Source organism: Scophthalmus maximus, chromosome 1, assembly GCF_022379125.1.
Source record: "Scophthalmus maximus strain ysfricsl-2021 chromosome 1, ASM2237912v1, whole genome shotgun sequence".
Lineage (NCBI taxonomy): Eukaryota > Metazoa > Chordata > Actinopteri > Pleuronectiformes > Scophthalmidae > Scophthalmus > Scophthalmus maximus.
In genome coordinates, this window is record NC_061515.1 from 3317384 (window position 1) to 3332500 (window position 15117).

The 15117-nt window shown below is 47.3% G+C and overlaps 2 protein-coding genes across 3 annotated transcripts in view; both read left to right on the plus strand.

Annotated features, from left to right (window-relative positions):
- Window positions 1-9226, plus strand: part of LOC118299900 (endoprotease bli-like) — a 153109-nt gene extending 143883 nt beyond the window's left edge. The window contains exons 19-20 of one of the 2 annotated variants that reach the window (XM_035624009.2): window positions 2299-2487; window positions 8037-9226. In XM_035624009.2, coding sequence (XP_035479902.2) covers window positions 2299-2382 — 84 coding nt within the window. In that variant the 3' untranslated portion in view covers window positions 2383-2487; window positions 8037-9226. The remainder of the gene's footprint in view (window positions 1-2298; window positions 2488-8036) is intronic. The other variant, XM_047335023.1, reaches the window with a different exon arrangement.
- Window positions 9227-10195: 969 nt separating this feature from the next.
- On the plus strand, window positions 10196-13579 carry pou3f2b (POU class 3 homeobox 2b). The gene has a single exon (XM_047336629.1). It carries the CDS (start codon window positions 10325-10327, stop codon window positions 11612-11614), a length of 1290 nt encoding a protein of 429 aa, XP_047192585.1. The 5' UTR covers window positions 10196-10324; the 3' UTR covers window positions 11615-13579.
- The last annotated feature ends 1538 nt before the right edge of the window (window positions 13580-15117 follow it).

The window sequence follows — 15117 nt, forward strand, 5'->3', positions numbered from 1 at the left end:
CCCGGGCCTGTAGATGAGTTTCGCAGATGAGTTTTGAGCCGGCGCGAGGAGGCGACGGCGACGGGGCCTGACAACGTCTTTACCCCGAGTTCCTCCCCTAGAGGCAGATCTGAATGGATCGTAGGGACGAGGAGGAGAAATAAATTGGAGGAAAGGATAAATCGATGCTTGGCGGAGAGGCAAACAGACCTTCCAACCCGGCCCAGACACACACACACACACACACACACACACACACACACACACGTACCACGGCGTGGCTTTTTTTCCTTGGGCTGTATTGGATTGGTATGCAGAGCTGAGGAGAGAGACGCTCAGAAAAGACTTGGCCTACAAATGATGTCCTTTGTTTGATCCATTAGGTCGGGGGGGTTGGTCGGTGGGCGGATGGGGAGGGTCGTCCCACGGAGACGGTGGAAGGGCTGGGAAACAAACATCCATGTCTGTGAGCCTCTCTCTCCCCCCTCCTCCCTCTCCCTCCCTCTCCCTCCCTCACTAACAGCTTCTCATCTGAGGGAGGAGGAAGAGATCAGCTCCAGGAAAAGCTGGTTATCATGTGTTTCTGCTGATGAGTTAGAGGGCAGACAGGATATACTGTACTGTGTGTGTGTGTGTGTGTGTGTGTGTGTGTGTGTGTGTGTGTGTGTGTGTGTGTGTGTGTGTGTGTGTGTGTGTGTGTGTGTGTGTGTGTGTGTGTGTGTGTGTGTGTGTGTGTGTGTGTGTGTGTGTGCACTCCGCTGTCCGGAGCTTTCGGTTTGAGGGATGTTTTCCAGGTTATTTCCACTCCGAAAGAAGGCTGCACAAGGTCGACTGTTCCTGTTTCATTCACAAAAGTTATATTGTGAGAGTAAAAACAAAAGCACCTTGAGTAGAAAAAATGAATGTAGTGATGTCGGTCATGTTGTCGGGGCACGTCGTGCACACGGCGTGATAACACAGTGGTATCGCCGCAGAAATTAAGAATGAATGGTTTTGACACGAAAGTGCCGTGACTGTGAGGGATTAAGGGATTAATGATGGAATATATTCCATTATAGGTGACGTTACTGGGCAGCAACCAGCATAAAGACCCTCAGGCGGCCGCTTTTGCTACTGACTTGTCTCCGGAATATCAAGTGGTTGCACAAAAACACACAATGCGCAAAAATCCCGGGACATGATGTCATGGCACCGAGCCAAAGGACAGAATATTCATTTAGCCATGCTAGCAGACTTTGTCCAGTCTAACAAAATATCGCAACTAACTAATGGACCGCTGCACCGGACTCTCATGGTCCCCAGAGGATGAAGCCTACCGACTTTTGGGCGATCCCCATCGACATGACCTCCAGCGCCGCCCGCACGTCGCCTCGTTTCACCTCGTCGTCAACGGATTCCCAGAAGATTTCAAATTCAGTTTAATGTTCACTTCAGGTTCGTTTGCGTATTTGAATTTTTTCTTAACTCAATCCAGCTCACAGTCTACAAGCCGTTAAAGTCGTGTATGCTCTTTACACAGCGTGGGCCCATTTCACTTTTGGAATTGCCATAAAATACTTTCAACAGCTTGCTACAAGCAAAACTTGTGTCTGATCTAAATTGCAACCTCACTTTATATTTCTGCGTAGGTTTTTCTTCTCATTTTGCTCCATTGCCGCTCGTTCCCGCGTTGGCTCCGCCTCTCGGCGCCGCACCAGCAACCGCATACGGCGCCGCCTATTTTTGGCCCGGGGAGTTTTTCTCTTTTTCTAGTTTTGTCATTCATACCGCCGCGCATATTATATAAATATTCACATTTAAGAAGCTGAAATCCGAGAATTTTGACTCTTTTTTTCATAAAAACTACTTGAACCAATTTATCGATTATTAAAAATAGTTGCAGATTAACTTAGTAGTCGATTACTAATCAATACTAATACTTACTAATCATCTAAACTGTTTTAGCCCTATTTTCTTTTCTTATTCACAATTATTCCTCAGTTCCAGCCCCTCGGTTTTGAGTATTTGCGGCTTTTCTTGTTTTCTGTGATGGTAAACTGAAGTGAAGTATCTCTGCGTTAGTTATTTTTGCCTGACAATTTGAACCTGTCACTTCTGTGCTTTCAGAAAAAAAGCTCCATCCATTACTCTTTTTCCGACATTGTATAGATGAATCGATTAAAACAGTTGACTGAGAAAAACAATCGGCAGATTATCTGATCTTGCAAAAAAAGAAATAATTGCTACGTGCAGCGCTTCTGCACGCACCTCACGTCAGTTTGCGAAGTGTTTGCGTTTCCCCCCGCGTCATGTACTCATCACCCGTTTGGTGTCCGACAGTTGCGTCCGACGAGCGGACAGGAGTCCCCCACCAGACCTGCTGCCGCCGGGGGCCCGTCACGGGACAAAGACCAGCCCAGATGATGTGACGCGGGGAGGCCGGGCCCTCGGCGCCGCCGACTGTCCGGGACGCCGCCGTTGGCCGAGGTGCAACGGTCGGACTCTCCGGATCCGGGAGGCGGAGGAGCCGTGAGCTGATAGGGCAGACGGGGGGGGGAGGGGGGCGGGACAGGAACGGCAGAGAAGTGAGGAAACAAAAATACGAACCACGGTTGAATAAAGACCGTTATATTCTCCACGGTGCGGCTCACCGGTTGATCATGGATCAACTCCCATGTGCTGCGCTTTGACTGCGCCGCCTCACCTCCCTGTCGGCAGAGATCATTTATTCTAGATTCCTAACTTCACCCAGCCAAAGAAACACTCACTCACACACACACACACACACACACACACACACACAAACAAACCCTTCCTCGATAACAAATAGTCCCAGGAGCGGGTCCCGGCACTCATCTGTACTCTCCGTTTGCCTCGGGAAGTCGCAAAGGTCGGTGAAAGACACGTTTGTCTTTTCTCTCCCGCGTCGGCGAAGGGGGAACTCGGCCCGGCGCCATGAGAAACGGATCGCCCGGTTACCAGGGAGGCCTGTGTCACCCCTCGTCGAGTTGGACCAGTAACAAAGTCATTTCCAGCCGCCTAATTTCTCTCTGTCCCTAATTTCTCTCTGTTGCCGCCACTTGCCTTTTCGTCAATTCGTCAAAAAGAAAAAAGGTGGCGGCGCGGAGACGCTACAGAGGCAACGCTCCCCCTGTTCTTCCCCTCACGCCTCCACCGCGCTGTATACCAACTGAAACCAAGTCAGGTGTTTCACGGGAATTATTATAATTGAATACAGGAAACCGAAAAAGTCACTCTGTCGCCATTTTGGATTCGGACGGAAACCGCTGCATCGCGCGAGGAAGCAGAGGCCGATAACGCCTCCTTTCCCAGTCGAGTGCAGGGTCTGTAGGTAGAGCGGCGTTCCGTGGAGTAACAGTAGTGTATTGACAGGGCAGTATTGATGTTTCAATTAGAGCGGCGTTACATAGTGCCGCAGCATGGTAACATGGTGCGTCTCCCGCCATCTGCTCTGCCTCCACGTCTGATGAACGAGGCACGTGGGGCTAATCGAGCCGCACATGAGCGATGGGACCGCGAGATCTGTCTCTCCCCCCCCCACACACACACACACACACACTTATCCTATACGCACGTCCTTATGCAGAAAAATGTGTGGGGGGGGGGGACGAGGGAGAAACTCCTCAGCCCTGCTGTTTAAACAGCCTTCAGAAAAGCTTGTGATATCCTCCCCTTGTCCCATCACGTGTGCCGAAGGGGGGGGGGGGGGGGGGGGGGGGGGGGGGGGGGGGGGGGGGGGTTACCTCTCTGACGAGGAAACAAGCGAAAAAAAGGACCAGACGCACGATGTTCAAAAACCTTCAAAACGCTCATCTGATGGAAAGACGGAAAAAACAAAGCAGCCAGTGGCTTCTGCCAGTTTTCTGGCGCTGGGACGGTCTGAAATAGCAGCGTGCATTATGCCTGGCGTCACTGTCTGCCAAGCCACACGAATCAAAGACCTCATTGTGTGGATTACCTCGTTAATCTGTTGATGCTATTAAGTGGTATTGCAGGTGATAGTGTGCCAGGTCCCCCCCCCCCTCTCCTCTCGTCCCCTCTCTTGTTGGGGAGGTTGTAGCGTTCGGGTTGGTAATCTTTTTTAAACGCTTTCTGGGGGGAAGGAGACATGCTGCAACTCAGCCAAGAGAAGTCTCGCTATCATGAAGAGCTTCCTCTTGATACAGCATGCTGAGGGGGGGGGGGGTCTCTGACTCACCGAGGCTGCGGCTGCAAAACAGGGAGGAGCGAGTGAGCTTACGCGCCACTTGTTGAAATGTACGACTCGTATGAATAATGAAAGAGGGAAAAAGGGGAAAGTGATATTGCTAAAGCGCTCGCACAATGGCATCCGTCACAGAGGTGCCTCGTCGCTCTTCCTCCTCCTCCTCCTCCTTCGGTTTCCCTGCCCTGCAACAAACTCCACGTTGTGTGTGTGTGTGTGTGTGTGTGTGTGTGTGTGTGCGTGCGCGCGTGCGTGTGTGTGTGCGTGCGTGTGTGTACGCGTGCGCGTCTCTCTTCGGAGGAGTTGGCCGAAAGCTCACACACTTTGGAGGTGAAACCAGAAAGAGAGAGAGAGAGAGAGAGATAAAGAGAGGAAGACAGAGGGAAAGGGACAGAAAGAAAGAGAGGTAATCCTCCCTTTTCTCTGCTCCCCGGGGTGGTCTCTTCATCCAGGGCCTCAAAGAGGGACAGAATACACCTCCCAGTCACAATGGAGGGGAACCCACAGGGGCTGTGCAATCCCAGTGTGTGTGTGTGTGTGTGTGTGTGTGTGTGTGTGTGTGGGGGGGGGGGGGGGGGGGGGGTGCAGCTTTAAGCAGGCCTTTGAGTGGCCTAATTGCGTTGGAATACAGCAGCCTGAGAGAGCCGGCCCACATCACGGCGGGCTGCTGGAGGGGTGAGCGCCCGCACCTCGACATCCACACTCAGCAAAAGGGCCCCGGCACAATGCACACAATTAATGCTCTCCCTCTCGTTAACTCTCTCCCCACTTCTTGTCCTCCTCCTCCTCTTTCTTCCCCCCCCCCCATATCTTACTCCCTCTCCTCCCCTCCTCCACCCCTCCCATCCCCTCGGTATGTCGTCACTCGCCCGCTGTATGCGCCCCTGTCAATCTCCCTGGTCTTTTGATGCACACAACAATTACAGTAGAGGATGAAAGCCGCGGGGCGGTTCGGCCCCTCGTTACGTAAGACTCGGGGAAACGGGACTTGGCAAGGACGTTTGATATCGGAGCAGCTAATAATCTGATAAACCTCATCAGCAACATGACATCTCTGCTGAGGAAAAAGTGCCTTTAACTATGTAGTCTGCACGGTAACGAGGGAAGTCACCGTCGTCATTTGAACATTTATGTTTGGGAATTTGTTTGACATATTCAGCATCTCCTCGGGTCTGAGCCAAACAAGTCGAAGTTGTTGCAGGTGGTAGCTACAGCGAAGGGAAGAGGTTTCCGCTCAGTCGAGAGTGTTCCCCCAAGACGAGCCTGTAATAAACCAGTTATGTTCCAACGGGGATGTTTTGTGTCTTTGCAGCAATAAATACTGAAGTTGTTAGGATCGTAATCGGACTAACTCAGAGTTTTTAATATCTTACATTGGTATTACAGATCGTAGCAGCATCCAGTACGGGGCTCACGCATTCAACTAGGGTTGAAATGATTAGTCGGTTAACTGGTTAGAATGTAATCTGCTAAATATTTTGTTCATTGTTTTGAGTTTTTATTTTCCCCAATTACGTGTCAAACACTCTCTTGTTCCATCATCAGTGATGGTAAACGGAATGGGATTGGTCTCTAGACTGTCGCTCAGCGATGACCAGAGATTCAAGGACGTCACCTTGTGGCTGAGTCCTGTGCGGGACATTGTTTAAAGACATTAAAAAGATATATTCATTTGTGTCCGACTTGTTGCCGTTGTTGTTGTTGTTTCCCGCACATTGACTGAATTTCAACGACGAAAAACTAGAAGGGCACACGCCGCCGCCAAGGCTAACGTCGTGTCTCATCTCGCCACGTTACAGAAAGTGAAAAAACGCCCTCTTGTGTCAAACTGCACCTGCGTGACTCTGCCCATGTGCGTCCATCAAACATCCGCGTCAAGGAACAATAAGCAAAAAGCATTTTTGACTTTTGGGGTGGGGACATTAAACATTCTACCATGGTCAACTTGCACTGTTTCCTGAGTAACTGACAGATTAATAGATATATATATATATATATATATATAAACTGCACACTGTCATTTCCCAGTGGTCTTTTGTAAAATCCCTGTGAAAGTGATTATAAATGGACTGGAGTCACTGTACCCTCCCTCTAAATGGGACACACACACACACACACACACAGACCACCAGCCTCCTCCTGCACCAGCGTGGATCTAACTGCCCCTCGCCTTTTAAACGGGACTCGGTGGACTGGTGCGCGTGGACCAATCAAAAACATATCATATTTAACCATCCGCTCCTTTGATTTTTCTTCGTCGCGCCAGCCGTGTCTTAATAAAATCAAATTATTTCCGCTCACAGGACGCTTTCTGGTGAGAAATTGGCAGAGGGATGTGGGCTGATGTATGGGGAGACAGTCGCCTAATTAGAGCGTTAGAAATTGAATCTTTACAGCGCACGGGTCATATAATTATCCTACTGTTAATTTAACGCTCACATTCTCCGCTGTTCATTTTTATTCCCTTTAATGCGGCTTGGCGGCGGCCCCTCGGTGCTCAGCTCTGGTGGGGGATTTTTTTTTTTTTACAGTAGGAGAGCGAGAGGGAGGCAGCATGGCCCCTGACTCTGGCCCCTGAATAACTGAGGACCCCGCCGTCCAAATAACGAGGCTCGCATCATTTATGCATTGTTAAGCCGCGTAATTGAAACGAGCCATAGTTTGCATATTACACCATTAAAATAATGTGCTTTGCGTTTCTCCCAACACGACCGTTTAAGCCTGTGTGGCGATGTGGTAATTCCTTGAATTACAGCCTAATTACCACAATGTTCTTTTGATTTGGCCGATTTCAATGTTACGCCACAATAATGTGCAATATTACCAGGATGAATTACCGAACCGTGTCCGGAAACTTTTTTCCGCGTATGACTTAAATCCTGCCGGCTTCGTTTGCAGCTGGATTCACATCCATAAAGGATTATTAGCCTATGAAATGAGATCCATTAAAGGCCCAATCAGCGTTGCTTAATTGAAGAGCTCGGAGTTACACATGGAATATGAGCGGGGGGGGTTTTTGTGTGATTCTGTTTATGTCGTATGTGTTTTACCGATATCATTAATGTAAACGGAACCGGCAGCTTCAGAAAACATTACTGACTCGTGATTAACGTCGTTTTCTGTTTGTCCTCACAACAAATCATATCAACATCCTATATTCAAAATGTTGGGTATATTTTGGGGGGAGGGGCTTTTAAAAGGATGAATATAACATAACTATCCATTTAATTTGCAATGTGATGCTCATTCATTCAAAGATAATTACATTTTTTCTTCACTAAAAGTGGCATCGAGGAAAACAGGAGAACTCAAATCCAAATCCAGGGTCGAGAATAGAGAAGAATTTATAATTAGCACTCGATGACACGTGTCCCAGTGTGAACTTTTTGGAATAGATTAAAATTGCCAAGAAAGATTTTGCCAGTGTGCACATCCGGTCCGGGGCCTTCTCTGTTGTCACAGCACAGTTTGGATTCTTTTTTTGGGTGGAATTTATTTCTTTATTTATCGACTTTTAATTTTACTCCTTGTTCCAAAGCGATTAAGAAAAAAAAAAGATTGAATTAACAGTTTCAGTCATTTGCATAGTTTAGAAGTTATAACTCGTGGGTATTGAAGAAGCGTCTGTATTGATTTATAGGTTTGATTTGTGGCCACTGTGTGTGACTTTATTTCCGGTGAACTGAATTGTCATAGGCCCTTAAAGTGTCTTTAAATCGCACTCATACAGTAGGAATTATTAACGCCTCCTAATATTCACAATTAAAGGGTTTTTTCTTCCGACGTTATGAAGTTGGCATTTGAAGTTTTGTTTGTATTCTTCTTTTTCTTTTCTTTTTTCTCCTTCACACAGTTTGCTTTATCTCGCCGGACTGTGAGGAGCAGCTTTTGAGGACGGACATAATCTCTCTCATCTTTCTTCAGTGGCTCTGGCCCTTTTCTCCCTCGCAGGGCCCTGCGCTCTTTTACTCCTCCCTCCTTTATCCCCCGAGAAAGGGCTTTGTCCCCCCGCACCAGAGAGCCTCTCTAAATAGAGGCCTTTAGACAGTGCAGGATCGGGGGGTTGGGGGTTGGAGAGGGGGCTGGGGGTAGGTGGGCAGCGACGCGACTGCCGTTGTTTCCCCTCGCCTCTCCCCTATGGCAACCGGCAGCGGCCGGCCAGGAATGTCCCCTCTCTGGACAAAGTCCTGGGTCCCCGAAGCTGACACCGAGGGGGACGACAGCTGGGACGGGATGGAAGCCATCGTCCCCTCCTCGTACCCCCGGACCAGAGGCCTGAGTCTGGATTTAATCCTCCTCTTCACTGTGTGCGTCTGTGCTCACTTGAGGGGAGTGATGAGATGGGGGGGGGTGGTGTTTCACACGCTGTTAACTCTAAAATAGTTTGTGTATATATATATACGACCGGGAAGAAGAAGAATCTCTGAATCTCTCGGCGATGCAAAAGGATCGTTGGACGGCTCGAGGTGGCCGCTGCACCGCGCTCCACCGGTGCCACACAGATCCTCCACTGTGCTGTCAACAAGCGCTGCAAGAGCAAACGAAACCCGTCAAAAGTACATCAGCGAAAAATATCTTGGGGACTAAATGGCTTATTTTTTCATGTTTTTTTATTTGTTGTTGTTTTATTTAAATCAATAAATCCTTTAAGTGAGTCACTATACAAAACCTCAGCCTCTTTTTTCATTCCCCACGTGTAGCCACTCCTACTGAGACTGGACCTGTGAACAATTTACTTTACACTTTTATAGATGGATGCAAAAGTTTGATTTGTTCATTTTATGGGCTGTTAAAAGTCTTCAATTCAAGACGTATGGAACTTCACTGCAGGGGAAGAAAAAAATATATACTGTAGTCTATAAACTATAACAAGCAACCATTGGTGTTCGGGGAAGTGCAGCTAATTCTGGCATTAATAAGCCAAGATGTATAAGAGAGGCGTATACACTAAAGGGAAAATAATAAACTTCACCAACAAACTCTCTACAACTTAAACCTGTTTCTTCTGAAGACAGATCAGGTGCATAAAGGAGCAGGCTGCAATTTAATTCACTTTATGGATGTTTTTATCGTGAGAATTGTTTTTATTTATAATAAAAACCAACTTGATTGAATCGTGCCTGTGTTTTTCCTTTACCATGTATCTGTTAACATTGTTTCTTCAATGCACCATGAGCGAACATCCTAAAACAACTATTACAATTTAGACTGTAAGAGTTCCAGTTTGTTTCAGTAATAAAACCTTGTTTGAATAAATTAGATCATTATTATAATAACGTATTATGATACTCTGATTATTATTATTATTTATAGTACTTAACATTGGCTTAAAATATCAGGTTTTGAATCGAAACCTTGATTCACTCAAAAAGTAGCCAATGGTTGATTGATAGAGATTCTTAATACTCAAATAATCAAATGCTCCATCAGTAATTTCAGCCACACACACACACACACACACACACACAACATTGCACAAATTACACACACCTACAACAACGTCTCAGCGGAAATTGTTGTAACACTGTAAAAACAGAAACCCACTGTAATCTTTTCTCTGGACCAGCTCAGTGTGCAGCCTGACCTGTTGTATTTTGCAGATGACATGAACATGCATAATCCGTCTCTCTGTCTCTCTGTCTCTCTCTCTCTCTCTCTCTCTCTCTCTCTCTCTCTCTCTCTCTCTGATGCACTGACAAAGTTGAAGTTGTCAGTTCCTATCAAGGACTTTCTTCTCACACTTTTCCTGTGACAATATTTAATATCATACACGTGCACATGATCACAAACGACAACTAACAACAAACTGTAAACGCGTAGGTAAATACTAAGACATCCTATACACACCAGAGCTTTTGGATGAATCCCCCCCCCCCCCCCGGTCTCCTGGCACTACCCAACCTGCAGCCCGAGTCCTGACAGAACACGATTGTCAAAGTAAATCAACTGTCTCTTACAGTTGCACTGCTCGTCGCGCTGCTCCGTCTCCCCGTGCCGCGCACTCCGGCTCTCCGCTTCCACGGGAGCCTGCGCCTCGCTCAACACCCCGCGGAAGACGCCGGTGTCTGCGGAGACTGCCCCCGCAGCCAATCGCCGCGCCGTTGCCCCTGGCAACCACGTCCATCACCGCCCTCGCGTCCAATGGGCGGCGGCGGGGCGGGGCGGAGTCCAGGTGCGCCCCGGCGTACACTCTGGCAGAGCGCCTGGGAGCCGCCTGTGGGCAGGAGAGGCTCTGTCAAATGCGAGGTTCCTTCAATAAGAGCGACCAGTCCGGCTCCGAGAGTCATGGCGACCGCAGCGTCTAACCACTACAACATCCTCACCTCCAGCGCATCCATCGTGCACTCGGAGCCCGGCAGCATGCAGCAAGCCACGGCGTACCGGGACGCGCAGAGCCTGTTGCAGGGCGACTACCCGCTGCAGAGCAACAGCCACACGCTCAGCCACGCGCACCAGTGGATCACGGCGCTGTCCCACGGAGAGGGAGCGCCGTGGTCCACCAGCCCGCTCGGCGCGGAGCAGGACATCAAACCCGCGGTGCAGGGCGCCCGGGACGAGATGCACAACTCCAGCGGCAACCTGCAGCACCAGTCGCGGCCGCCGCACCTGGTGCACCAGACGCACGCCAACCACCACGACGGCCGCGCGTGGAGGACCACCACCGCGGCGCACATACCGAGCATGGCGACGACGAACGGCCAGAGCCTCATCTACTCGCAGCCGGGCTTCGGCGTGAACGGGCTGATCCCGAGCAGCGGGCAGGGGATGCACCACCACAGCCTGAGGGACAGCCACGACGAGCACCACAGCCCGCACCTCAGCGACCACGGCCACCCGGCGTCGCAGCATCAGCACCAGCACCGCTCGCAGAGTCACCACGACCACTCGGACGAGGATACGCCGACCTCGGACGACCTGGAGCAGTTCGCCAAGCAGTTCAAGCAGCGGAGGATCAAGCTGGGCTTTACGCAGGCGGACGTGGGACTCGCCCTGGGGACCCTGTACGGAAATGTGTTTTCCCAGACCACCATATGCAGGTTTGAGGCCCTGCAGCTCAGCTTCAAGAACATGTGCAAGCTGAAGCCTCTGTTGAACAAGTGGCTGGAGGAGGCGGACTCCACCTCGGGCAGCCCGACCAGCCTGGACAAAATCGCCGCGCAGGGGAGGAAAAGGAAAAAACGGACTTCGATCGAGGTGAGCGTAAAGGGAGCTCTGGAGAGCCATTTTTTGAAGTGCCCTAAGCCAGCGGCGTCGGAAATAATCGGCCTGGCGGACAGTCTGCACCTGGAGAAAGAAGTGGTGAGGGTTTGGTTTTGTAACAGGAGACAGAAGGAGAAACGCATGACCCCTCCCGGAGGAGCTCTGCCGGGCAGCGAGGATGTGTACGGGGACACGCCGCCGCACCACGGGGTCCAGACCCCGGTCCAATGAACTCGGGCCGGACCCGCTCCTCCAGGACTTGTCTATCCTTTTTATTTATCTCCCGAGGTTATATATGAATCACTGGACTATCGGAACGATCTAGTGGGTGTTTTATGTATAATAGAATGCAGTGGGTGAGTGCACTGCAGTGAACACCCGAGACGTGGGAGCAGGATGGAGCGAGAGGACAGGACGCTTCTTTCTTTTTCTCCTCTCCCACGAGCTCGAAGGAACATAAGCCTGCGTTGTGCTCTCCCGAGCAGACACATGCCCAGCACTGTGACTCCAGTCGACGCAGTTTCGAGGTGTAGCCCCCATTGTGTATTGAAATCATACTTGACGAAAACAAAAAAAACAAAAAAGAAGAGGGGAGGGGGAAGAGGGCACCTGTTTGTTTTGGGTTTTTTTAAACGAAAAGCATAGCATTTTCTTTTGTTTGTTTGTGTCTTTTTTTATAAATCAAATCCAACACACTTTTTTATTTTCCTGTGCGTAAAAGGAAGAGGCGTCTATAGTTTCTGGAGCTCTAAATTGTGCGTCCAAGCAGTGGGTGGGTTGGATGGATGGATGGATGGATGGATGGATGGATGAGCGCAGCGGGGTCAGAGGAGCTGCGTTAATGGAGTTAAAACTGGAGGCCAGCGGATGGAGGCTGCAGCCCCCCCGGACCAGCGGAGTCCAGCTGAGGGTGAGCATCGCCCGAGTCCCATCTGTCAGCCAGCGCGGACACAGAGCGCGCTCTGCAGGGGCTACACCGCCGGGAGGCTGCGCGCCTTCCAGCTCCTATTTATTCTGCGAGGATGTAGTCGTGACCACATTATTATTGTTATTGTTATTGTTATTATTATTACTATTATTAATTATTATTATTATTATTATTACAAGCTCACTGGCTGACCTCTCCTGGTCCGAGTGCAGAGAATAAACGTTTATGACCTTCAATCCTAAATCAAACCGCATTTAAAAAACAAAAAATATTTTTTCAGAAAAACCAGCGTTAAATATTATTATTTTTCTCGCAGCTCCAGGAAAAAAAAGAGGCTCCGCGGCGATTGATTGGATTATCTGGCACTTTTCCACACAACAGGATGGGGCTACTACAACTATATATATATATATAGATATAGATTTAGATATATATCTATATATATACAGTATATAGTCAGCAACCTCTCACGGATTTTTTTGTTTTTGGAAATCCACTTTTGTAAATATTGTATAACTTTTAAAAGTCATGGCTTCATCCCTTTTTTCTTTTTTCTTCACTGGGGCACTTTTTTCCAAATCGATGTTTTCAAAAACAAGCAGGCTGAGTTTTATTTTTTTCAAAAATCCAGTTGTCATTCTTATAGCCTCTACCTATACCTGCCTTGTATTTATGTGCTTTTTTTTATCCTTTTTAATTTTAGTTTTTTGCCAAAATGATGCTCGTTGCGGTTTTAATCCTTTTCTGTTTTTTTATTTCGAGTCTAAAGATTTTTTTGATTTTTTTTTTTATTTCATCAATTTTATTTCGTTGAATTGTGTGAGAAGTTCTGTTTCGGCCATATCTCCTGTGACATTATTAGATTGTTTTTATAATCAAATTGTGGCGCTTTAACGGCTGAATTCAGATGAATCGGTGTATGTGGAGCACAGATGAGTCAGAGACAGACAGAAGAAAGAAACTGCGAGGTTACATCACGATTAGTGCGTTTGAAAAGAAATAAAACCAGAATAATAATAACAATAGTAATAATAATAATAATAGTAATAGAAATAATAATAATAATAATAATAATAATAATAATGCCTTTACATTTCTCCCCAAAAGACATTTTGGTGACATTCCAAAAATTGCAGCATATGATCAAAATTATTATTATTATTATTATAATTATTATAATTATTATTCATGCGATGTTATCTGTTCTGATTTGCTCGTCAGCTCGTTGCCACGCGTTTCATTTCAGCCATTTTGTTCATCCTCGTCTGAGTTGCTTTCTTCCTGGGGGGGGGGGGGGGGGGGATTATTCGCAGAACTTTCATTTTATTTGAATCTTATTATTATTTTGTTGTTGTTGTTTTGTTTTGTTAATGAGATTGTAATTTATTCTAAGATGGGTTGTTGTTGTTTTTTTAAATTTTCAATAGATGACACAGAGCGAGATATATATGACATTTTGTTTTTGTCAGGGAGGAATGGAGAGAGATATTTTTTTATTTTTCCATAATTTAATTGTTATTGTTTTTCTTCCAGCGGGATTGTCACAGCTAAATGTACATATACGTCTTTTCCTCCGCACACAATAGCTTGGTTTTTCTTTTTGGTTCTTTTTATGCAAACACAAATATCCAGGGATGTTTTTTCCTCTCATGTGGAAACAGCTTTGCTTGTGTGTGTGTGTTCTTGCCCTTGTCCTCCCCTGAAAACCGTCTATTGTTGAACAGAAGACCGTCGTTGAGATGTTTTTTCCTCGGTAGCTTTAATGAACCGATCCCCAGTCGACAATTCCACTGGAAATTCAAGCTGTGGGACGTACAGATGACCTGTAGCAATCCGAGCTGTTTCCCCTGTTTCTGATTTGAATTGCCTTTCTCCTTTTCTTTCATCTGCTTTCTTTCCTTTTGGTTTGTGATGGGCGGGGGTTGGGGGCCGTTTAGGCTATGTCATATTCACTGGATGAACTTGGGGCGGACGTAAAGCGGAGGAGATAAATGCCTGTAGGTGTTTCATCACTTGACACATTGAACAACGGACTTGCACATTTTTAAATAATGGGGTTGATATTAAACAGCTTTTTTCCAACGTCCAGGCTAAATGTATTTTGTCTTTTAATTCAGTAAACCTCAGTGACGATGAGGGTGGTGGTGGTGGTGGTGCTGATGATGATGAGGCGGTGAGCTCAGTGTCTGCTCAGCAGCTGTGGTGTTTGAAGAAAAAAAGAAATCTGCTTCTTGCTTTGAGCCCATTCGTCTGGGCGGAATTAATGGTCGAGAGAAAATAAGGGTTGATGAATGGAAGATTATGAGCCGATGATGTGTTGTTTCTGCCCCGGGCTGCTTTTAAATCGACTGGCTCTGGCTGGGGAAAAAAAAACGACAAAAAAAAAAAACAACCCCATCAGCTTCCATCTAGTGTTAAATCAGAGGGTTGCCAAGGTAGGGTGCGAGGACCCCAGCGTGGTCCATGGAAGGGGCTGAACGTGGCCCCAACATGGTCACAGTTTTGGTTTCCCCGCCATTTCAGTGGGACCTCAAGGTTTCAGTCTGTTGCCTACTCACAATATTGGGAAGTCTAAGAAAAGAACAATCTACAAATCCTTTTAAATCCACACAGTGGAAGGTTTCCTTTTGTTTGTCCACATTGTTGCTTTAAGGGTTTAAAAAAAATGCATTTCCAAAAAAAAAATTCATCAACTAAAGGAGGTTTTAAAAAAAAAAAACTGCACTGTTTAATTTAGTCCATAACATCACAACAGAAATGATGTGGATCGATAGATAGATATATATATATATATATATATAAAAAC

Excerpts from the sequence above, each read along its gene's own strand:
- pou3f2b (XM_047336629.1), top strand. The coding sequence starts at position 10,325 with ATGGGCGGCGGCGGGGCGGGGCGGAGTCCAGGTGCGCCCCGGCGTACA.